The sequence below is a fragment of the Tupaia chinensis genome, unplaced genomic scaffold (genome assembly GCF_000334495.1).
Source record: "Tupaia chinensis unplaced genomic scaffold, TupChi_1.0 Scaffold000311_2, whole genome shotgun sequence".
In the NCBI taxonomy this organism is placed as follows: domain Eukaryota; kingdom Metazoa; phylum Chordata; class Mammalia; order Scandentia; family Tupaiidae; genus Tupaia; species Tupaia belangeri.
In genome coordinates, this window is record NW_006159803.1 from 8,371,869 (window position 1) to 8,396,793 (window position 24,925).

The 24,925-nt window shown below is 45.2% G+C and overlaps 2 protein-coding genes across 2 annotated transcripts in view; one reads left to right on the plus strand and one right to left on the minus strand.

The window, feature by feature from the left end:
* Positions 1 to 1,242: 1,242 nt before the first annotated feature.
* CLDN25 (claudin 25) lies at positions 1,243 to 1,929 on the plus strand. Its single transcript, XM_006151035.1, has one exon. The coding sequence runs from the start codon at positions 1,243 to 1,245 to the stop codon at positions 1,927 to 1,929; it is 687 nt and encodes a 228-aa protein (XP_006151097.1).
* A 14,342-nt stretch (positions 1,930 to 16,271) lies between these two features.
* The window catches only part of USP28 (ubiquitin specific peptidase 28), a gene marked incomplete at its 5' end in the record, with an annotated part of 42,580 nt that continues 33,926 nt past the window's right edge, over positions 16,272 to 24,925 (minus strand). Inside the window, 5 exon segments of the mRNA XM_027772888.1 lie at positions 16,272 to 16,682; positions 18,843 to 18,966; positions 20,501 to 20,580; positions 21,918 to 21,996; positions 22,118 to 22,296. Coding sequence (XP_027628689.1) covers positions 16,311 to 16,682; positions 18,843 to 18,966; positions 20,501 to 20,580; positions 21,918 to 21,996; positions 22,118 to 22,296 — 834 coding nt within the window.

Sequence of the window (24,925 nt, forward strand, 5' to 3'; positions counted from 1 at the left end):
TCTCTCTCGGTCTCCCTGGCGAGCGCACACGCCCTATAGCAAAAACCTCTCCAAAAAAAAAAAGTCAAATCTGTACATAGTTTTTTTATATATTTTCTGTGAATTTTTTGAAGTTCATATGTGTACTTTTCAAGAAAATAAAATCACATTCATGAACTGTTTGATCACCTGATTTTCTCATTTCACCTGTCAAAAGCATTACTGTGTCATTAAATTTTTTTTCTCTAACGGCTGGCAGGTGGTATGGTGGTTAGGGGCACTGGACTCCCACATGGCCAACCACGGGTTGAGTCCAGGACCTGGAGGCTTGTTTTTTTTTTTTCCTCCCTCTCTCTCATTCTTGCTCTCACTCTCTCTCTCTGGTCAAATTAAAATAAATGAATAAATAGATAAGGTAAAAATAAATAAATAACTTAAAATATTTTTGGTCTAACATTATATTAAAATGGTTGCCTTGGGACCAGCAGTTGGCATAATAGTTATGTCACTGGACTCCCATGTAGTCGACCGCAGTTTGAGTCCCAGACCTGGGGACTCACTCTGGGCACATGTGCATGTATGCCCAAGATCCCGAGAAGAGAATGGAGGAGAAGAGATTGTGGCATGGCCATCCCCCCTGGGGGTGATTTCTTGCTTTCTGTCTCTTTGTCTCCATCTTTCTGGTGAGCACACACACCCTATAGCAAAAACTTCTCCAAAAATAAATAAATAAATAAATTTTTAAAACGGTCGCCTCATATTAACCAAAATGTACAATTATCAACACTATCTCAGTGGACACTTTCAGAAATCTTTGCCTACATTGACAATAGATTAGGTGAACTCCAGAAGATATGATGCTGAATCAAAGGATATACATATTTAAATTATGAAGCATGAAGTTATGTGGTCCTCCAGAAAAATTATATCAATATATCCTCCCAGAACTTCATCCTTAGGATCTCAGAGCTGGGAGAAGGTTTTAACTTTAGGTCTATGGAATCGTTCATTGAATATGTACAGATGGCTTTTTTACCCCTCCAGAATCCCCACCCACATTTGATCTTGACACACGCCCCTAAGCCCGAGCATTGCCAAGTTCGCGGCACCTGCCTCAGCTGCAGCACAAAGAAACGAACACAAGAACCCTCTCCAAACAACGTGACAGTCCTCCCGCTCAGGTCTCCCGGGAAGTAGTCCCAGCTCGCCAGTCACTGAGCCACCCGTCCTCCTTTGCCTTCTGCTTCTGTGGTGGCCGCAGGTATGGCCTGGAGTTCCCAGGGAGGAGTTCAGCTCGGGGGGCTGTTTCTCTCCCTCCTGGGCTGGGTCTGCTCCTGTGCCACCACCGTCCTGCCCCAGTGGAAGACGCTCAACCTGGAGCTGAATGAAATGGAGACCTGGCTCATGGGGCTCTGGGAGGTCTGCGTGACCCAGGAGGAAGCTGCCACCGTGTGCCAGTCCTTCGATTCCTTCCTGTCTCTGCCCCAGGAGCTCCAGGTATCCCGCATCCTCATGGTGGTCTCCCAAGGGCTGGGACTACTGGGGCTGCTGCTCTCTGGCTTTGGGTCGGAATGCTTCCAGTTTCACGGGATCCAACGGGTACTGAAGAGGCGGCTTTGCCTCCTGGGAGGGACTATAGAGGCAACAGCTTCAGCCACTACCCTCTTTCCAGTCTCCTGGGTGGCCCATGCCACAGTCCGAGACTTCTGGGATGACAGCATCCCTGAGATCGTCCCTCGGTGGGAGCTTGGAGATGCCCTCTTCCTGGGCTGGGCTGCTGGGACCTTCCTGGCTCTTGGTGGGCTTCTCCTCATCTCCTCGGCCTGCGTGGGAAAAGAAGTGCCTTGGCCCTGGATGGCTGATCCGAGACTCCCACCAGCCTGTGCTCCAGGGGAGAAGTCAGATGACTCCTTCCACCTCACACCAAGACCTAAGACCCTGGTCATCTAGGACCAGCTTCTCCCAGGGAGTCTCTGGAATAAAGAAATGTCCCTTGAATCCTTTCTCTTGTTCTTACCCTTCCTCGCACTGTACTTTTTTGCCTCATTTTTGGGGGTGGTGGTCACTGTCCCATTTGTCAAGGAACCAATTATCTTGATGGTGTGACAATCCTCATGTCAGAATGAAACATCTGGGCACAGTAGCTAGCAAATACATTTTCCTGAGTTGAGATTTTATTTGTATAAAAAATGCTTTCAAAATCATGACGTTAATTATATACTTGATCCTTTTATTACCAAGAAAGAAATATGTACAAAATTGTATCCATCAGAGAAAATCTAATAAGAAGAGGTACTGGACTTAGGCACTTCAAAAAGGTTCACTAAAAAATGGAATTAAAATAGAAGTTTTAGGGGACCAGCAGTTAGCATAATGGCTACGTCACTGGACTCCCATGTATTCAACCACAGTTCAAGGCCTGGACCCAGTGGCTTAAACTCAAGCTGGGTGCATGTGCGTGCATGCCCAAGATCTCGAGAGAATGGAGGAGAAGGGATTGCGGCGTGACCATCCCCCCTGGGGGTGATTTCTTGCCTGTGGTTTCTCTCTGTCTTTCTGGTGAGTGCAGGTACCCTATAGCAAAAACCTCTCAAAAAAAAAAAAAAAGAACTTTATGGGGCCAGCAGGTGGCATAGTGATTAAGACACTGGACTCTCACGTGGCTGACCATGGTTCCAGACCCTGTGGCTTAAAACTCATGTCATGTGTGTTTGTGTGTGCATGCCAAAAATCTCAATTGGAGAAGAGAGGAGAAAAGATTGTAGTGTGGCCATCCCCCGAGAAGGTGATTTCTCACTTTCTGTCTTTCTGTCTCTCCAATGAGTACACACACATCCTATAGCAAAATCTCTCTAAAATAATAATAATAATAAAACACAAATTTATATGGGTGCAAAAACTTTTTGAAAGTTCTTCCTACAGAAGGACAATGTCCCAAACAGGTCACTTCAGCTCAGAGATGTGCTGGGCTCTTTGCAGCTCTGAGAAGGCTCCTCCCTCCCCAAGCTGGCACCAAACTTTGTCAGCTCAGCTTTGAGGTTCTAAGAGGCCCCCTGCATCTCCATTAAATATCCCTGGCATCCCGAGACAGCTGCCATTCAAGCGAGAATCCACACACACCAGCACAAACCTGCCGAGGTAACCCAGGCCAGCTCCCTCCTTAGGAAAGGAGGGAAATAAACCAAACTGTGTTGTTTGTTTTCTGGAAAGGAAGGAAGGAAGATAGGGAGGGAGGGAGGGGAGGGGAGGTGGAGGAGGGAAGGGGAGGGGAGGACTCTGCACAGGTACAACTTCATCTTTAGCAGCTTTTACCTTCGTACTCTAAGCAGGTTTCTCCTGGAGTCAAATCTCTGCCGAATGCTCCTTTTCCTTCACTAAAGGTTCTTTCATGCCTGTCCCCTCGGCATAGACAAATCCAAATGACTCTTAGGTAAACATATCTCTGCGTACAATACGGCGATTTGGATCAGAGTTGTATTCTGGCCCCTGGTAAGTCAGAAAATGTCTTTCAAGGCCCATTTGTTTATTTAAGTTGATCTATATCTTCCATGAGAAAGAGAGAGAGCCACTCTTAACAAGGTCTTTGTTGTGGTTTGGATAATAGTTTGTTCCCCCAAAGTTGATGTCTCAGAATCTGGCCCTCAGAGTAATGGCATTGGGAGGTGGAGAGGATGGTGGGCAGTGACTGGATCACCCTGACATCCACCTCACGTACGAATGATTGCTCTCTTGTGAGACCTATTGAGTTCTAGCTCTCATGAGAAGTTGATTCTTTTTCTTCCTTCCTCCTTCCTTCCTTCTTCCTTTCCTTTCCTTTCCTTTCCTTTCCTTTCCTTTCCTTTCCTTTCCTTTCCTTTCCTTTCCTTTCCTTTCCTTTCCTTTCCTTTCCTTTCCTTTCCTTTCCTTTCCTTTCCTTTCCTTTCCTTTCTCCTTTCCTTTTAAATTTTCTAAAGGATTCAGGTGATTGCCAGAGTCAGAGAGACATAGAGAGAGGGAGAGAGAAATTGAGAATGCATCTCCAGGGGAGATGACCATGTCACAGTGCCTTTTCTTCTTTAGATTTTAGGTATGCACACTTGCCCAGCATGTTTCTCAAACCACCTGCCAAGGAGTCCTGGACTCAAACCATGTAGTCAGTCATGTGGGATCCAGCCACATTAACTACCTGGCTAGCCTAGAAGCAGTTAGCCTTTTTTCTCTTTCTTTATGTTGTTTTTTTTTTCCAGGTTTTTGCTATAGGGTGTATATGCTCACAGGGAAGAGACATAGAAAGACACACAGAGAGAAAGTGAGAAATCACCCGCTAGGGGAGATGGCCATAATGCAACACTTTCCTCTCTACACCCTCTCTGGGTTTGGGCATGCACACACACACGCGTCTGCTGTGATTTTCAAGTTGTCAGGTCTGGGACTTGAACTGTGACTGGCCATGTGGGAGTCCAGTGCCTAAATTACCCATCATCATGCCATCTACTGGCCCCAGGGTTAGATCTTGAAAGAGTGGATTGTAATGAAAGGAAGGTGGCTGTCCCAGGTTGCTCTCTCTGCATGTGCTAGCCACCTTCTCTGCTTCTGTTCACCATGCCCAGTGCCAGTCTTAGACATTTGGACCTTCCAATCACCAGAATCATGAATCAAATAAACCTCCATTTTGCTATACCCACCCAGTCTCAGGTATTTCTGTTAACAACACAGTAACAGACTAAGACAGGATACATCAGGATCCACTCTCACCCTCAGCCCAGCTTATACAGGGTCCAGTGGGTCCAGTTACATTACTGCATCACTGTCTGGCTCCTCCAATGTCCATTTTATCAGTTAGTCCTTCTCGATAAAGTTTCAAAGCTACTTTCGGCCATGTTTCAACCAGGGGTAAGGTTCAAATATTCAAGTATTTTCTCATCCACACAGTGTCTATAAGAAAGAATGATTTCCACCAATCATCCATCTGGTCTTTCATTCATTCATTTAACAAATATTTTTTGAGCACCAATCATGTGGCAGGCACTATTCTAGGAACTAGGAATAAAATGATAAGACAAATGTATCCCTGCCCTGCATTCAGGCAAGTAGAGAAGACAGGTATGAATGTAAAATCACTCAGATAGAATTGAAACACTTTCCAAATTTGAAAAGGAACATGGTTCGATAAAATCATGTGATAGGAGGGATTTCACCTAGTCAGGGAGTCTCAGATGGGTGTCCTAAGAAAGCGATAACTGGGTAAAAGGCAAAGGGTGAGTAGCAGAGCTAGATGAAGAGAAGAGAGGAAAATGAGCTTCCAGGGCTAGTGAAGTAGGAAGGAGCCAGACCTTGCAGGGTCTTGTAGAGCACAGGGAGCAACACTGTCTCATTTCTCAGGAGCACATGGCCCAGGAAGAGGCCCAGCCCCCAGGTGACTGAGAAGTCACCTGCTCTCTCTTCTCTAACAACTTGGCCCTGCGTAGTTTCCCTATCGCACAGTTTTATAAGGTTTAAAAGTTTAAAAACCACATTTGTGTATCTTGGTAGTTTTTTGTTTGTTTGTTTGTTTTTAATAGAAGTTTTTGCATTAGGGAACGTTTGCTCGCCAGAGAGAGAGACAGAGACAGTGAGAGGGAAAGTGAGAAATCAATTGGCCACACTGCAATCCCTTCTCCTCCTCCTGGGCACACACATATATGCACCTGGCATAATTTTCAAGCCACCGGGTCCGGGACTCCAACTGCAGTTAGCCATGTGGGAGTCCAGCGGCATAACTACTACAATGTCTGCTGGCCCTGCCTGGTATTTTCACTTAACACATCTTGAATGTTCTTTGAGGCTGAGAGAGCTGATAGTATTCATTTTGCTAATTAGGACATTGAGATCCAGGGAATTTAGACTGCATACCCACGGCGAGCGAGGAGCCTCAGCTCGAACCCAGGGCTTTGATGCCATGGCAGATTTTCTTCCCTCTTCCTGTCACTTCATGGATGGGTTGCCTAGGCAATCCACCAGGACAAAGGCAGAACTGGCACTGGAGGAAAACCAGAGACCCACCAAAAACCAAAAACCAAAAACAAAACCCAAAAAACCTCCTTTGTGCATATGTTGAGGTCCAAACAGGATCTTTGTGTCCAGGTGACTCACCTGCTCCTGCTGGTGGCTGGCAGCTCACGTCCTAATCCCACGTCCACAGGTGCCAGTGACGTCTTTGCAGTATGGCTTCCTCTGCAAAGAAATGGACACACACTAAAGACTAAGAAAAGATTCCATCTCCCAGACTCTCCTTAATAAGGACACAAATCTTTTCTGGGTAGGCACAGAGTGGGGACTGCTCATTCCTAGGTAGCTATCAGCACGTCACCCCCAGAGGAAATCCTGGTGAAAAGCCTCTTTTACAGAAAGGGTCTGGATGCTGTTCTCTTAAAACTGTCATTTTTATATGTCCTGCTTTGAAGGGAAAAATAATGAGAAATAAAATTAGAACTAATTAAATCTTAGCTCAGGGAGCCAGCAGGAGGTGTAGTGGTTGGGGAACTGGATTCCCACCTGACTGACCACAGCTTGAGTCCCAGACCTGGCAGCTTGCTTTCTTGCTTTCCCTCTCTCTGGTCCAATTAAAAATAATAAGAATTTTGGGGCTGGCAAATGGCTTGGTGGTTAAGGGTGCTGGACTCCCACATGGCCAACTGTGGTTCAAGTCCCGGACCTGGCGGCTTGCTTTCTCACTTTCTCTCTGTTCTCTCGCTCTCTCCCCCGCTCTGGTCAAATTAAAATAAATAAAGTTAAATAAAATTTAAAATAATAATAATAATTTCAATTAAAAATTTTAAATAACAATTAAAAAATAATAATAGCAATAAATATAATTAAATTAATCTTTTTTTAAAAAAATCTTAGCAGGACCAGCAGTACCCCTCCTACACTCGCTTGCTCAGCCAAGACCTCCTCCAGCCCTCCCTCGACCCCCGGCCCCCCAGCCCCTCTCGAGTCAGTGTCCCACTTGGCCTGCCTGCAGCCCTGCCAGACTGAGCTTCTCAGAGTGTGGGACTGGGCCCTGCCTAACTCACATCTGTCTCCCTCCACCCGGGATGTGGGCAGGAGTCCTGGGCCTTAGCCTTAGACTTCTACTGGGATGCTGGGGAAGTCACGACCCATTCCTGCATAGGAAAAGCGGGTGGCATGGTGGTTAAGGCACTGTACGCTCCCACATGGCTGACCACAGTTCAAGTCCTGGACCTGGTGGCTTGCTTTCTCACCTGCTCTCTCTCTCTCTGTCTATATGTGTCTCTCTGGTCAAATTAAAAAATAAATGAATGAATAAAGTTAAATAAATAGTTTTTTAAAAATCTTAGCTTCAACAGTCTTCTCTCATATAGATTTGTGGCAAATGAGTCCAACAGGGAAAACATTTCTTTTTTGTGGTCACACACAGAGATATGCGTAGTCATAATTACTAGAAATAGAAATGGACATGAATCAATCAATATCAAGTCAAAAGCTTTTTTATTTTTAAATAATTAAAAGCTTTTAAGAAAATAATTCAGGGGGCCAGCAAGTGACATGGTGGTTAAAGTGCTGAGCTCCCATACGGCCAGCCATAGTTCAAGTCCTGGACCTGGTGGCTTGCTTTCTAATGTTATCTCTCTCTCTCTGGTCAAATTTAAATAATAATAATAATAAGTTAAATTTATAATTATTTTAAAATAAATTTTAAAGATTATTTTACTTAACTTTATATGTTCAGTTATTTATTTATTTTAATTGGACTAGAGAAGAACAGAGTGAGAGAGAAAGAGGGAAAGTGAGAAAGCAAGCTACCAAGTCCAGGAATCAAACTGTGATTGGCCTTGTGGGAGTCCAGCACCCTTAACCACCATGGCACCTGCCAGGCCCAATAGATGATTCTTTTAAAAAAGCTAAAGAAAATAATGTGGGCCAGCAGGTGGCATGGTTAAGGCACTGCAACTCACATGCCCAACAGCATAGTTCGAGTCCCAGACCTGGTGCAGTGAAAGATATTCTGGGTGTGTGTATGTGCATTCCAACATCCAGAGAGAATAAAAGAAAAGGGATTATGGTGTGGCCATCCCCCTGGGGGTGATTTCTCACTGTCTTTCTCTGTCTCTCTCTGGTGAGTGCATGTAGCCTACAGCAAAAACCTACACAACAACAACGAAAAATGTAAAAAGCAGACTTCCAGTGGCCTGGTGGCTAAGGGAACTTGGAACCCACAAGGCCAACTGAAACAATTCAAGCCCAGAACTCAGTGTCATGAAAAACATGTCAAGGACATGTGAGCCTATATCCAACAGGATAAAGAAATGGAGAAGGGATTGTGGCATAACCATCCCCCATGGGGCTGGGGGTGCTTTCTCCTCCCCTCCACCCTCCACTCTCTCTGGTAAACATGCTCATGTCCTCTGGAAAAAATATTTTTAAAAAATGAAAAATGTCATTTGGCTTTTTCTCCCATTAGTAGGCTCTAAGGGAACCTGAAGTCCAATGCAAGAAAAGGGAATAGAAAAGTTGAGTGAGAGAAATCCTATGCCCACCCCTGCCACTGCCCACCCCGATCTGAGAGCAGAGACGCACTGAAACCAGTAAATGACAGTGTACTTGTGATTTAGACCGGCCTGAATTCTATAGCGCATAAAAGTAATTCTATGTGCATACACCGACATGACAATAACGCTATGGGATCTTCCTGAGGTGCTGTCCTGGGGCAGAGACGGGGGATCCAGGAGCAGCTGAAAACAGAAATAAAGCTGCTGACTCATTATACTCCACCGAGTTCAGATCACTCAATAAAACGATGAAAGAAAAAAATACATCTATATAAAACTGGAGAAGAATCAGACATGAGCTCTCGCAAAGACCTGATTCCCTTCAGGAACTGTTCTCCAGTTAGATTGGCTAATATGAACATGCCTGCTTGCCAGAAGCCGTTAACCCCTGGATTCTACATTATGCCCAATTGTTTAGAACCTACCTGTGGGCCCTGTGCAAGTCAAAACAAGCCTTAGAACTCAGACCTCATGAAGAAAGTTCCCTGTGAGGACGGTATCTGGGGCTCTACTTTAGACTAGTTACTGTGGGACCAGCAGATGGCATAATGGTTACATCACTGGATTTCCATGTAGTCGACTACGGTTTTGAGTCCTGCACTGGGTGGCTTAAAACTCATGCCACGTGCGTGTCCAAGAGGATCCCAAGAGGAGAATGAAGGAAAAAGGATTGCAGATGGCCATTCCCCCTGAGGGGTGACTTCTTACTTTCCCTCTCTGTGTCTCTTTCCTTTTCTCCCTGACAAAAACCTTTAAAAAAAAAAAAAAGCTCCGTGAAGGAGTGGTTCTTGACTGTGACTGAATCAGAACTATCTGATGTTTTGTAAACATGAAAGCCTCAAGGACCCAACCCAAATTTAACAGGTCATTATTTGTAGGGTTGAGGTCTTGGCAGCTGTATTTTTTAAAGGGACACAGCTGATTCTGAACCGACAACCGAAGTTACTCTACTGCGGAAGAGCTCTAAATTTAGAAAGCAGGAGAACAAAAGATCTTACAATCAAAAAAACCTGGAAACTTTCCATATACGAAACTCAATAATTAAAATAATTTCCACAAAATACACAACCAACCATGAATCTACCTACATCTGTTGCATACCCATATATTCCTGACTCGTTACGTGTCAACAGAAATGTGTTCATACATGCATCAGAAGACATGTACGTGAACACTCCTGGTAGTATTATGCATAATAACCCAAAACAGAAAGTAAATCAAACAGAATTGTGAGAGGCAGTCATACAGCAAAATACAGTAAGGTGAGTGATGGAAATGAACAATCTACAGCTCTGCTGACTGTTGGTTCAGTTAATTATCCTATTTCACTCGTAATTCGACAGCCACACCAACTTGCTTCTTGTTCATTCATTAATTTATTTCAAGTGTTTTGCTGCACTTCTTTCTTGAAATGGGCAGGGTAAACATGAGTTCATATGCCTTCTAGTTCTTAAAGGAGCTAACCAAGGCAAACGATGATGATAGCAACTCCAGTTCACCAGGGAAAGTCTAAACTCAGCCTCGAGGGGATGCAGGCAGAGGGGATGCATGCAGCAGGACGTATTCTGCTCACACTCCTGATTTGGTTCCGGTAAGGGTCATGTGGGTTTCTTTTTCCTCATGTTTCTTCTTAGCAACCTTTTAAAAATGTAAATACACATGCTTAGCCTATGGGCTGTAAAAACACAGTTCCTGGACCCCTGAAAGAAGCCAGGCTGCACCGACAGGCGGCCAGCTCAAGTGAGGCAAGAAATCAGTTCTCAGCACTCCCCCTGGTGGCGTGAGTGGATCCCACTGATACAGACGCAGCACTGCACAGGGCAGATGCCGTCCTTTCTCAACCAGGTGGACTCCCAACATCCGACCAGGAAGTAACTACTGTGGAGAACATACAAAGATCCGACCGAACAAAAGATCTTACAATCAAAAAAACCTGGAAACTTTCCATATACGAAACTCAATAATTAAAATAATTTCCACAAAATACACAACCAACCATGAATCTACCTACATCTGTTGCATACCCATATATTCCTGACTCGTTACGTGTCAACAGAAATGTGTTCATACATGCATCAGAAGACATGTACGTGAACACTCCTGGTAGTATTATGCATAATAACCCAAAACAGAAAGTAAATCAAACAGAATTGTGAGAGGCAGTCATACAGCAAAATACAGTAAGGTGAGTGATGGAAATGAACAATCTACAGCTCTGCTGACTGTTGGTTCAGTTAATTATCCTATTTCACTCGTAATTCGACAGCCACACCAACTTGCTTCTTGTTCATTCATTAATTTATTTCAAGTGTTTTGCTGCACTTCTTTCTTGAAATGGGCAGGGTAAACATGAGTTCATATGCCTTCTAGTTCTTAAAGGAGCTAACCAAGCCAAACGATGATGATAGCAACTCCAGTTCACCAGGGAAAGTCTAAACTCAGCCTCGAGGGGATGCAGGCAGAGGGGATGCATGCAGCAGGACGTATTCTGCTCACACTCCTGATTTGGTTCCGGTAAGGGTCATGTGGGTTTCTTTTTCCTCATGTTTCTTCTTAGCAACCTTTTAAAAATGTAAATACACATGCTTAGCCTATGGGCTGTAAAAACACAGTTCCTGGACCCCTGAAAGAAGCCAGGCTGCACCGACAGGCGGCCAGCTCAAGTGAGGCAAGAAATCAGTTCTCAGCACTCCCCCTGGTGGCGTGAGTGGATCCCACTGATACAGACGCAGCACTGCACAGGGCAGATGCCGTCCTTTCTCAACCAGGTGGACTCCCAACATCCGACCAGGAAGTAACTACTGTGGAGAACATACAAAGATCCGACCAGGAAGTAACTACTGTGGAGAACATACAAAGATCCGACCAGGAAGTAACTACTGTGGAGAACATACAAAGATCCGACCAGGAAGTAACTACTGTGGAGAACATACAAAGCTACCAAGGACAGCTGAGCAGTTGTTAAAAGCACGGGCTGAGAAGTCAGACACACCAAGGACACTGGGTTAGTGTCCTGATTCACCTACTCGGAGATCTATGACCTTGGACAAATCATAGCCCTCATCATTATCTTAGGGTTAATATAGTAAGTGAAACAATGTCACGGAAGCGCTGAGATTTAAAAGGGAAAGGCAGATGATAGTACACTGAATCTCAAACAGGAAAATGTAATCGATAGGTAAGAAAATTGATCAACTTCCCACAAAGCAAATATTTGCAATGAGATGGGTATATATTATCTATTTATAAGTTTTTGCTATAGGGTGTGCACTCACTGGAGAGGCAGAGACAGAGAGAGAAAAACCCCCGTCAGGGGGATGGCCATACCACAATCCCTTCTCCATTCTCTTGAGATTTTGATCATGCACACACATGTGCCTGGCGTGTTTCAAGCTGCCAAGTCCAAGGCTTGAACCACAGTTGACCACAGGGAAATCAGCACCTTAATCACTATGCCACCTGCTGGGCTCTTGATGGGTGTTATTTTAAATCTTTCGGCCTGTGGTCTTCCCCTGCTATTAAGATAGGATATGTGTGCACAGAGCGACAAAGACACAAAGAAAATCACCCTCCACAAGGTCTGGTCACGTCGTGATCTCCTTCCGCCAGCCCATCAGACCATGGGCACCCGTGCGTGCCTAGTGTTTCAGCTGACCATGCTGGGTATTCCAACTGTGGTCACCATGTGAGATCTGGCTTCTCCTGAGCAACAGATTACTGTTGCAATCAGAACTGGCCTTTCTTTTTTTTTTTTTTTTAAGAGCAATTTTTGTTATAATTTTTGTCTCATGTGTGGTCACCAGAGACACAGAGACAGAGACAAAGTGAGAAATCAACCCCCGGGGAAATGGCCATGCTGCAGTCCCTTCTCCTTCATGCTCCTCTTGTGATCTTGGGCACGCACACACGTGTCTGGCATAAGTTTAAACCACTGGGTGCAGGACTCTAACCATAGTCACGTGGTAGTCCAGCGCCACAACCACTTTGCCACCTGCTGGCCCCTCTCTCTCTTCCTTTTTTATAAAAAAGTATTTATTGTACTTATTATTTTGTTTGCTATAGTGCACATGCATTCACCAGAAAGAGGCAGAGAAAGAAAGAAGGATAGTGAGAAAGCTAGCCACCAGGACCAGGACTCAAACTGTGGTCAGTCATATGGGAGTCCAGCACCTGCTGGTCCCTCTTTTTAAGTTTTTTTTCTTCAGAGAGAAATACAAGTTTTTTTGTTTGTTTGTTTTGTTTTGAGGTTTTTGCTATAGGGCGCATGCGCCTGCCAGACAGAGAGACAGAGACAGAAAGAAATCCCCCCCCGGGGGGATGGCCACACCGCAATCCCTTCTCCTCCATTCTCTTCTCAGGATCTTGGGCATGCACGCACACACACCGGGCATGAGTTTTAAGCCACCGGGTCCAGGACGCGAACCATGGTCAACTACGTGGGAGTCCAGCGACATGGCCATTATGTCAACTGCTGGTCCCTAATCTGCCTTTTCTTTAAAGAGAAACTGATGAGACAAATACTTACAAATTTCATCCACTTCCAAAATTAAAAATACATATTTAAAAGCCATACTGCACAGCAAAGGTCAAATACTTTTATTGCACATTTATAAAATCTGCATAGTGTATCAAGTATTCCTCCCTCCCACGATTCCTCCATTAATCTTTAAAATCTGGTTAAAACACGATACCCAAACAGGAACCTTTTAAAAATGATCAAAAGGGGATATTTTTCTCTCTACATATACATATATAGATTTTTTTTACAAATCCACATCTCTTTATTTTCTTAAAAGCAAAAAAAAAAAAAAAACGGAGAGGGGTATAAAAACGTTCTTTACATATACATATATAGATTTTTTTTACAAATCCACATCTCTTTATTTTCTTAAAAGCAAAAAAAAAAAACAAAACGGAGAGGGGTATCAAAACGTTCTTTTGAGCCAGTAGTAGCTTTAGACACCTGTTTCTGACAATTTACAGAAACTAGAAAATGTAACTACATGGTTAATTATTAAAACACTATCTTTAGTCAAGTTTCATGATACTATTCTGTCTAAATTCCTTACTGCTTTCCTTTCTTCCACTCAGGACTGAGTGTGAGGTTTTCTGGTTTCTTTAAAAATATAAAAGAGAGTAAAAGAAGAAAGAAGAGGCAGCTTTTTTGCCACCGGGTCCAGGACTCAAACTGCGGTCGACCACGTGGGAGTCCAGCGACATAGCCATTACGCTAACTGCTGGTCCCCTTCCCCAGCATCTTTCTGCCATGAGACCTTATATTCTACCCATTTTTTCATCTCTGTCAAGAACCAGCAAGGTTTACATTTCTCATCTCTCATAGTTGAAAATGTTTAAATGACATCTCTATTAGACAAAGCAACTAGGAGCTGTTCATTGGACTCGGGTCCTAGCGAGTCACTCCTCTATTCTGCTGTCGAAAACATTTATGCCTGAAAGATGATTAAAACGCGGTACGAGACTTAGACAAGTCCGACATTTCTGGGTTCAGAGCAACCCAGGACTTGACAACTCAGTGCCGTAACACGACGGTGCCTGCATCCTCCAGTGAATCGGCGTGTATGCTTCTGTGCCCCGGAAGTGCAATTTTATTTGCAATCCTTTACACACGCAGCACAGGGGGGGTCTGGATCTGACTTGTGCACTTCGCTTTCCAGAGGTGAACGTGCAACACCGGCCTCTGCACAGGCGGGTCAGCAGAGACCAGGGTGGGCCTTGACTAGGTGGGGGCTTATTTCACGGTCACAGTAGAAACTCCTTGGATTGACTCCATGACAGCTGCAAACCGGCTACAAAGGTCATAGGGAGAATTGGGTCGGATGGTTGGAGGCTCCTTCAAGACGATAATTTCTGCAGAAGGATCAAGAAGCCTGGGTAGAAACTCCCCTAAGCACAGCTGCAGGTTTTCTGTGGAGGGAAAACGGACGGTCACAATTACAGCTGAATAGGGCTCTGGGAACAGGTACACCTGCTACTGTATAGAAAGGCCTCCGAAGGCATGCTGCCCGTCCTCAAGGTGACAGCGCCGCGCTGGTCAGCAAAGGACACATGGAGACTTTTTCAGGCAAACAAAGAGTAAAGATCTTGCCAAGCATCCCAGAGTTTTAGGTCACTGCGTTAAGCCATCTGATGATGGCTGAACAACATTCTATTATCACTTCCTTACGAACAGGTCTTCCCCCTTTTCAGAAAGTGAGTCTGATACTCTGTACCATAAACATAAGGGAGCTACCTTCTTTCAAATGATTAAAATATACTGGGGGTGGGGGCAACAGGTGGTGCGGTGGTTAAGGGTGTTCGACTCCCACGTGGCTGACTGTGGTTTGAGTCCTGGACCTGGCAATTTTCTCTCTCCCCAACGCTCTGGCCAAAAGTAAAATAAAATGAAGTTAAATAAAATAATTCTTTAAAAAGAAAACAAAAACAGGTGTGTATACATGGCATTAAGTAAGGCTGTGTATTCCACACAGTATAGATAAAAACTGAAGACATTTAAAGGAAATGCATACCAACTAGCTATTATAATTTTTCAATAAATACTATAAACTTGAACACTTGAACAAATGGATATACCTTCCATCAGTAAGAAACTAGCAAAGAGGGTTCACATCAGAATATATATCAACTTTCCAAGTCTACCAAACTCACCTAAAGAATTCCTTAAGTAGTTTTAGGCCCTGTCTTCAACATGCTTTGGACAAGTAAGGATAGTCTATGTACTAATTTATTAATCTTGAGGTCACTAAAGTTAATAGTGTGTTTATGTCTTGCAACTTCAAGCCAAAAGAAAGTTTAGCTAAGGCACCATAGATGACCATGCTTGTATAGATTTTGATTTTTTAAAAAATTTGCCAGAGAAGGGCTAGCAATTGGCATAGTGGTTGGGATGCTGGACTTCCATGTGGTTGACCAAGGTTCTAGTCCCAGACCTGGTGGCTTGAAACTCACTCTGAGCATGTGTGTATATGTGCCCAGGATCCCGAGAGGACAATGAAGAAGGGACCATAGTGTAGCCATCCTCTCTAGGGGGTGATTTCCCAATTTCTGCCTCTCTGTCTCTTCTCTCCAGTGAGCACACATGCTCACAGCAAAAATCTCTCAAAACAATGAAATAAAATAAAAATTGCCAGAGAGTGCATGCACTCACCAGAGAGACACAGAGACACAGAAAGTAAGAAAGCATCTCCCAGGAGGGATGGTTACACGGCAATACTTTCTCTTCCATCTCTCTCTTTTTAGAATTTTGGGCATGCACAGACAAGCACCTGGGGTGTTTTTCAAGTTGCCAGGTCTGGGACTTGAACCATGCTGTTAGCCATGTGGGATGCAGCTGCCTTAATCACCATGCCACTGGCTGGCCCTGGATTTTGATTTGTAAACTGGAAAAGTGTGCAACCTTTGGCAGATGAGAGAGTAACGAAGTCTGATGTTCCTGAAGAGCAGAGCTGGGGAGGTGACTCGGCAGCCACAGCAAAGGCAAGGGGTGGCTCAGAGGGGCAGAGGCCGGGGAGCTCCCCTCAGGCTCTACTTGTAACTCACTTATACGCTGGGGGGCGGGGGGCAGCGGCTGTCCAGTCCCTTAGAAGGTCTGACAACCAGTACTGCAGAGCTAGGCCACTGTGGTTTTTAGAACTCACCAAGCTGTAGGAACGATCAGAAGTGCTGGTCACCCTCTGGAAGACAACTGTTTATAGCAGAGATAGTGTAAACGGGAACGTGCAACACCGGCCTCTGCACAGGCGGGTCAGCAGAGACCAGGGTGGGCCTTGACTAGGTGGGGGCTTATTTCACGGTCACAGTAGAAACTCCTTGGATTGACTCCATGACAGCTGCAAACCGGCTACAAAGGTCATAGGGAGAATTGGGTCGGATGGTTGGAGGCTCCTTCAAGACGATAATTTCTGCAGAAGGATCAAGAAGCCTGGGTAGAAACTCCCCTAAGCACAGCTGCAGGTTTTCTGCGATATCTTGCCCCAGGTAGGAGCACCAGTGGTTTCTCATGACTTCGATGGCATCCAGGTCATCCTTGGAGATGTCATTATCAATAATAAGGTGAATGCATGGAATGATCAACTCATTCATCACGTTAATGCCCTCTGTTACAGAGTGGTCGTCGTTCGTCTCAAAGAGAGACGCCGCTTTGGCATTCAGCTCCTACAGACAAAAGGCAGAGTGGGGGGAAAAGTCTGAAAAAGATAAGTATCTATTTAATAAGAGTCAAAGCGATTCCCAAACTTTACTGCACACTGGAATCATCTGGGGATCTTTACAAACTACTGGGGTCTGTTTCCAACCCCAGAATCACTGAGTCAATCGGAACAAGGGTGACCTGGGTCCTGGGATTTTATAATAGCTCCCAAAGTGATTCTAATACAGCAATGTCTGGGACCACTGGCCTACAAGTCAAGGTCATGCTTAATAACCACAAGGTCTTTGGTGGAAGTATTTATTGCTTCTATCGTTGGACAGTTCTCAATCTCCACTGAGTATCAAGATGACCTACAGAAGACAGCTGCTGCCCAGGCCCCTCCCCGGAGATTCTGGTTCAGCCACCTGGGGAGGAGCTTGGGCATCGCTACTATTCTGAAGCTGATGCACCTGAGGGCAGAGAGCCAGAGGTGGGACGAGTCTAAGTCCCTGTTACCGTGTTACTGGAGAAGCCGAGTAGGTCTTTCAAAATTCTGATCATTAGTTGGTGATTTAAAATATTAAAGTGTGGCATTAGTAACATTCAGATCTATCAAGATGGCTCTGGTCTTGTGGTTAAAGGAGGCAGATCTCACAGAGCCAACTCTGCAGTTTGAATCCTGGCCCTGGCAGCTTTAAACATGACTAGGTGTGTGTGCATGCATGTCCCAAATCCCAACAGGACAGAAAAATGGAAGAGAAAGGAAGGCATTGTGGTATGACCACGCCCTACCGTGGGGATGCTTCCTCCCTCTCCCTCTCCATCTGTCTGGCAAGTGCATGTGCCCTCTACCAAATTTTTTAAAAAGGTTCGAATCCAAGCCAGCAGGTGGTGTAGTGGTTAAGGCACTGGATTCCCACATGGCTGACTGGTTCAAGTCCCAGACTCAATAGCTTGAAAATCATGCTGGGTGTGTCCACTTGCATGCCCAGAGGATAGAGAAGGGGCTGTGGCATGGTCATTCCCCCGAGGGGTGATTTCTCTCTCTCTTTCTCTCTGTCTCCTTCTGGTGAGCACATGCACTCTATAGCCAAAACCTAAAAATAAAGAAAGAAAGAAAAAGTTCAAATCCATCAAATCTACGAGTCTTCCTTTTCAGCTTCAAAGGAGTTCTGCCACACCTATAACAGAGAGCAAATTCAAAGTATAAACTAGAAAATGAAGTTTTCTTGTTTTTGCCAGAGACAGAGAGAGGGTGAAAGCACCCCCAAGGGGCACGGTGACACTGCCGTTCCTCTCTATTCCTCCCTTCCGTCAGGACGTGGGGCACAAAGGCACACAGCGTGTTTTCCACGTTGGCAGGGTTGGGACTCCAACTGTGGTCAGCCATGTGGGGTCCAGCTTCCCACACGGCCGGCCCAGAAAATGAAGGACTTGAGACGAATGTGTGTCATGACTTAACCTCCTCCGTTGGGTGTTGAGAAGACCAAGGCAGCAGCAGAAATGTTGGCCTAACTTCTGTGAAGGGCAAATCTGCCAGGTGCAGGGAAAACAAACCCACGTGTCCCACCTGAAGCCTTCTCTGAAGGACAAGCCTGGTATAAACACTGGGTGAGCAGAGGGGACGTGGGTCTGCAAAATGCACGACAGGGCGGGAGAGTCTAGTCTTCACTCGTGTATGACAAAGACGCTACCAGGGGAGCAGGCCACCGAGGCTTAAGGTTCTACCTTTCTAAAAGCGGCTAATGCCTTTCAGGAGTCATTAGAACTTTCACTTACTCAGTGGCACCTGCCCACTTTGTACGTGCTAACTCCCTGTCAGGCACAGAGCAAACAGCTGAGTAAGAAAATAACCTGTGCTCGAGAAACTCACAACCTAGTCAAGCCACGAGACAGAAGCTGCAGTGCAGGCCTACATGAGGGGCACAGACAGACGGATGCTTGCTTTCTTCCTAACTTTTTTATCAGGAGTTGAAGAAGGATATTCACTTCAAGTAACGGAAAAGAACCTATCTCAATGTAAAGCCATCCGTGAGAGTTCAGAAAAAAAAAAACCTAAAGCCTGTTAGAGACAATGAATGATCTTGTTTACATTACCCCCTCATGGCTTCAAAGGAGGAGACATAGACACAGATACACACACACACACACACACGAAATCTTCAGGCTTTACAGACAGTACAAACCAGAAGGCATTTCCGTCGGTACAGAGCAATCACTGACTCCTTCACCCCGCGGCGGGGCCCCTTCACCAGCAGGGGGGCATTGCTCTGGTAGGCATACACCAGGTAGGACAGGGCCTCTTGGTACCTTACAAAACGAAAGACAATCACTCAGTATTCTTTCGCCAAAAAAAAATCTAGGCTGAGACCTCACTGTTCCCCAACACAAAAATCCCCAAGGCTACCTTCTGGAAAAGTCTTTAAGATAGTTGGTGTGAATTAATAAAATGCGAAAAAAAAAAAAAAAAAAAAGGGCATGAAAAGCAACTGTAGAAACCAGAGGCAGTGCAGGAGGAGAGTGGGACATGGCAGAGGGTGAGACGTAGGGAATCAAAGGGGGGGGAAGGAAAATGTATAAGAAACAAGAAATGGAAAATTATTTGTGGATGCTAACACGTATGGTAAAACACTTAACTGAGCCAACATGCAGTGTATTCTGGATGGAAATTCTCATTCCATATACTGTAATGATGTACACTGAATAAATGTATATAAATAAATCGAAAAAAAAAAGAAAAGACAGTTGATGTGGTTGGTGTGATATACTAGCAGGGAAAAACCTGAGAGCCAAAAACCACGTCAATATCTTTTACAAGCTACCCATGGCAGATCATAAAACTTTCCTGGACCTCAGTTTTTCCTGTTTCTGAAAAAAGTGGACTAGATGCTCATGTCACCTCAAAAATCTCCATTTATGGGAACCAGCAGTTAGCGTAATGGCTATGTCGCTGGATTCCCATGTAGTCGACCGCGGTTCGCATCCCAGACCCGGTGGCTTAGAACTCACTCCGGGTGCGTGTGCGTGCATGCCCAAGATCCCGAGAGGAGAATGGAGGAGAAGGGATTGCGGTGTGATCATCCCCCCTGGGGGGGTGATTTCTTGCTTTCTGTCTCTATGTCTCTATGTCTGTCTGGCGAGCGCACGCACCCTATAGCAAAAACCTCACACACAAAAAAATAAATAAAAAAATAAAAAATAAAAAAACAACCTCCATTTATCACAAAGAAAGTTTGAGGTCTTTATTCAGAAATCTATCATCACGTGAAAGATGCAAAAACGTGTGACGTTCAGAGCAAAACTGATGTGGAGCACTGGAAAAAGGGGCCTCCACAGGTGTGTGTGACAAGGGAGGTGACGTCCGGCCATGATGGTTGGGGGCACTGGATTTCCACATGGCCAAAAGTGGTTTGAGTCCCGGACCTGGCAGCTTTCTCTCTCACTCTGTCCCTCTCTGGGGAAATTAAAATAAATAAAATGAATGAATGAATAAAGTTAAATAAAATAATTCTTCAAAAAAAAGAAGTAACACGGAGGGACTGGCAGACGGTATAGCATTTATGTCGCTGGACTCCCATGTAGTTGGCTACAGTCTGAGTTCCGGACCCAGTGGCTTAAAACTCACACTGGGGGTGTGTGTGTGTGTGCCCCAAATCCCAAGAGAAGAATAGAGAAGAAGGAACTGTGGCATGGCCATCCCATCCAGGTGTGATTTCTTGCTTCCTGTCTTTCCAGGGAGCACACATGCCCTATAGCAAAAATCTTGCTCATTTAGAAAAAAAAAAAAAAAAAAGAAGCAACAGCAACCCGACCAGTCCCTCTCATGAAATGAGAGCCAACATACTTTCCTTTCTGGTAGAGTTCCAGGCCTGTGAGGAGATACACAGACACCTTTCGGAACAAGCTGTAATCTTCATGCCATTTCTGCAAAGGAATGACTATTATTAGTGATTATGACCTGAATAAAACCACTGCTTGCTTTCTACTACCGTTAAGTTTTAAAATTCGATCCAAATATTTATTGAGCATACCTGGCTAGACATAAAAGTTACCACCACAAAAGCTTGCAGATAAAAACCTATTCAATTTAGAATAAAAGTCTATGAATGACCTTAATTTTCAATGTTCTTATCCTTCCGCTAAGAAACAGAACCAGTACACTGGCAGGGGCATGAAGGCTAGGGTAGCAGGATCCCACATGGCCAGCTGCATAGTTCCAATTCTGGATCCAGTGGCTTGAAAAACATGCCGGGCGCATGCGTGTGTGCCCAAAATTCTGAGAGAATGGAGGAGGAGGGATTTTGGCATGGCCACCCCCCTTGCTCACCTTTTCTCTCCCTGTCTCTCTCTCCAGCGAGAGCAAGCACCTTATAGCAAGTATAAAACAGAAACCAGAAATACTGATTTCACATGAGCTTCAGAATTTATCTTAATTTCCAACTCCCATGTTAAAATCACTCAGTGCTGGCTTAAGTGCGTGATCTCTCAAGTACTGACAAGATCATCCCAACATAAGGAACGTGGGCAGATCCAGCCCCTCTGGGACAAACGGGATCTGCTCAAGCCTAGCAAGTGTGGTCGGCACACCTGAGGTGGAACCTAAGCCCGCGTCATGCAGACCGCAATGGGTTTTTGTGAACATCTGTAGCTGTATACGTATTGTATGTATTAGAAAACTGTCTCATTTCAAATGAAAAGCACAATTGCAAGAATTTTATCACTTAGGACAAGGCTCAAGCAACAAGAAATGGAAATAAACAAGAAGTGGAATGGTATTTAAGGAAAATCAATTGTGGATTCATTCTAGAAAATAAGAATAGAAATAAAGGGACCTGCAGTTAGCATAATGGCTATGTCGCTGGACTCCCACGTAGTCGACCGCGATTCGAGTCCCGGACCCGGTGGCTTAAAACTCACGCCGGGCACGTGTGCGTGCGTGCCCAAGATCCCAAGAGGAGAATGGAGGAGAGGGGACTGTGGCGTGGCCATCCCCTCTGGGGGGTGATTTCTCGCTTTCTGTCTCTCTCTCTCTGTCTGTCTGGCGAGCGCACGTGCCCTATAGCAAAAACCTCTCAAAAAAAAAAAAAAAAAGAATGGAAATAAAGACACCTGCTATTCTGAGGGTAAAAAAAGCTCCTTCACCCACTCTTTGCCGGGTTTTACCAGGCCTGTAATGACACAAACGTGGTGGATTTGTCTCAGGTACCGTTTGCCTCAGGAATGACTGTTGTTGCTTTGTAGATTTACAGAAAAGACTTCACCTTGTACTCTTCCATGTTCATGTCATCGGGACCGATTTCCTTCAGTTTGGCCTGGGCCACCTTCATGATGCTGATTGACCTGGGTGGGACGAAGTTCAAAAGGTGACAAAGGGTACAGAGCAAACTCCCCAGTGGAGCAATTCCTAGTCTGAGCCAGACGCGGGGGCTGGGAGGAGTGCAGCAGAGGACTCCCTTCTTACCTCTCGTCGTAGCTCAGATTTTTATCTGCGAACTGTTCCAGAAGTGTCCGTTCTACTACCCTTTTTGGTGCTTCATTTTGGAAAAAGTAGACAAGGACGTGCTGAAGCCGAGGGTCGCTGTGAGAGGTGGGCGTCTCCTTGGCCAGCTGATAGAGTCTGGAGTATTCTTCATGGAATGCCTAGTGAAGACAGAACGGAAGGGTAGAGAAGGGTGCACCGTGGGCTTCTTCACACAGAAACTGATGCCCAAGGGGTAGAGGTCTCCTGACTCAAAGCCGCCTTCTAAGGAACCCCTCTCACTGATCGACAGCAAAGGGAACGATGGAATCTTCTAGTTGTTTGGACTTCCTAAGGCCTGAAACTCCTCCAGCATGCGGGGGTCACACATACAGTGCTCACAGGGACTCAGCTTTCTCACAAAGTTCTCAGAAAAATAAATATTTAGTTTTAATTGTTCAGGCATATCCTGGAGTCCTAGTGACCCAAATTTAAAAATCCATACAAATGTAAATTTATTCAGGTACCTTCAATTTTAGCCAAATACCTGAAGAACCCAGCCTACTCTCTTATGTCACAGCCCTAGATGACACGCGCACGATCTGACTCACAGCTCTATCGACAGCCACCTCCTAGCAGGAAGCCCTCCGGGCCGGCTGTGACACAGCACTGCTAAGCAAGGTGGGAGCATGCCCAGAGAAGAGGCATGAATAGTGCTGGGAATGGCTCTGGCACGAGCCAGGCAGGAGGGGACCTTTACATTTTACTTCAATGGAAGACAACTGTAATCTCATTTTGCTCCACCTTATAGAATTATTGCCCAAATATTATGAGAGCTGTGTCATAAGACTTAGAATTTCAAAAACAGGAGCCAGCAGGTGATGTGGTGGTGAAGATATTGGACTCTCACATGGCCGACTGTGGTTAGAGTCCTGGACCTGGTGGCTGGCTTTGTCACTCCCCCCAACAATTGTCTCACTCTGGTGAATGTACATGCCCTATAACGAACTTAAAAAATAATAACAACAAAATAAAATAATTAAAAAAAAAAAAAAAAAGAATTTCAAAAACAGATACCTTAATAAGCCCTGCTTCAGACCCGTCCCGGTCAAAGGTCTGGCGGGCTTTCGCTATGGCCAGGATGACCCCTTGCATGGCAGGGCTCAGCATCACCTACCACCAGGGGGCACAAAACAGAGAGAAAGGAAGGAAGAAGGTTCAAAGGAGACCGAATGAAAGCAGAAAGGACAGAGGCCGAAGGAGGCTGAGCATGGCTCCTCGGCGGCACCCAGGCAAGGCCCGCATCACACGTGATCCCTGTGTCATTCACAGCCTCTGTCCCTTGACATGATGTCAACGCCCGGCCCCAGAAAAGCAACTCTTTTTTCAGCAAGGAGAGAAAGACATGTCTTAAACTTCTCCATCGCGGCACTGCTGAAGACTGAAGTTGCCGCTCTCAGAGGGGAAGTGTCTGCGGTTACTTAATTAAGTTCTGTACTTTGAGTATTTATTTTAAATACACACATATTTTAGAGCTCTGCTAGGATGAATAGAATATTTAAAGCAGTCTGGAAACCAAGGGATACACAATATTTAGAAGGGCAATCTTTCAATAATTAAAAACATACATATCTCATAGAAATAAAAAAACTGAGACATAATTCATAACTGTTTATGTGCAGTGCCCTTGGACATGAAATATACAATGAATAATTTAAAATTCTATAGCGTCTTCCTAAAACTTTAGAATTAAAAATAACTCATGGGCCAGCCAGCAGGCAATGTGGTGGTTAAGAAGGCTGGATCCCACATGGCTGACTTGAGTGGCTCAAGTCCTGATCTGGTGGCGTGAAAAACAGGCTTGGCGTATGTGTGCACATGTGCCTGCCCAGACCCCCAAGAGGAATGGAAGAGAAGGGACTGAGGGGTGGCCATCCCCCCGGGGGTGATTTCTCACTTCCCACCCACCCCATCTCTGTGTGTGTCTCTCTCTCTGGTGAGCATATTATGCACTCTTAGCAAAAAACTGAAACAAACAAAAAACCAACTTTAACCCACACTTGTGGTGCTCACTAGATAACCGAAGATTTACATCCAAAGGAAAAACAACAGACGAACATCATCATAAGCAAAGATTCCTTACTTAAAATAGAGGAATAATTTTTTTTGTGTGTACTATACCAAAAAAGAAACTAAGTTCCACCTTTCTGAGCCAAGGAAACCGCACAATGGTCCCCGTAAGCATAAACGTAGAGTTTATCTACACTGGGAGTGGTAGGCAGTAGGAGCAAGACTGTCTCATAAACACGGTAACCACAGGCAGGAGCAGAGGGCTTCTTGTCAATTACGTGCGTCAACGAGAAAACATCAGCCATGGCCAGACACCATAGACAATACTCGGTCACTGACAACAACCACACACAGCGGAGGCCTGCACTCATCTCTGTACCTCCTCATCATAGCCATCTGCATCAGATCTAACCAGAATCCTCCCCACACTGGGGATCTCGACTTCAGAGACCGCAGAGCTAGGCTGGGCAGCGGGCTCTGCATCGGCAGCCTTTGGGGGCTGCTCTGACTGCTCTGCAAGGGTCGTTTCCGGGGACAGGGGCTCCTTGGGTTCAGCTTCCTTAAGCTGTGGTAGCAGAGTGGGGGGGAGAAGAGTAAGAAAAAACAGGAGAAATAAAGAGCAGTTGGTTAAATGCAGCTGAGACAGAGAGTAACAGAAATGTGAGAAAGTTGGCAATGATGGCTGAGAGCCAACCTCGGGGCTTTGGGCCTCCCCGGCAGCCTCACCTCGCACAACGCTGC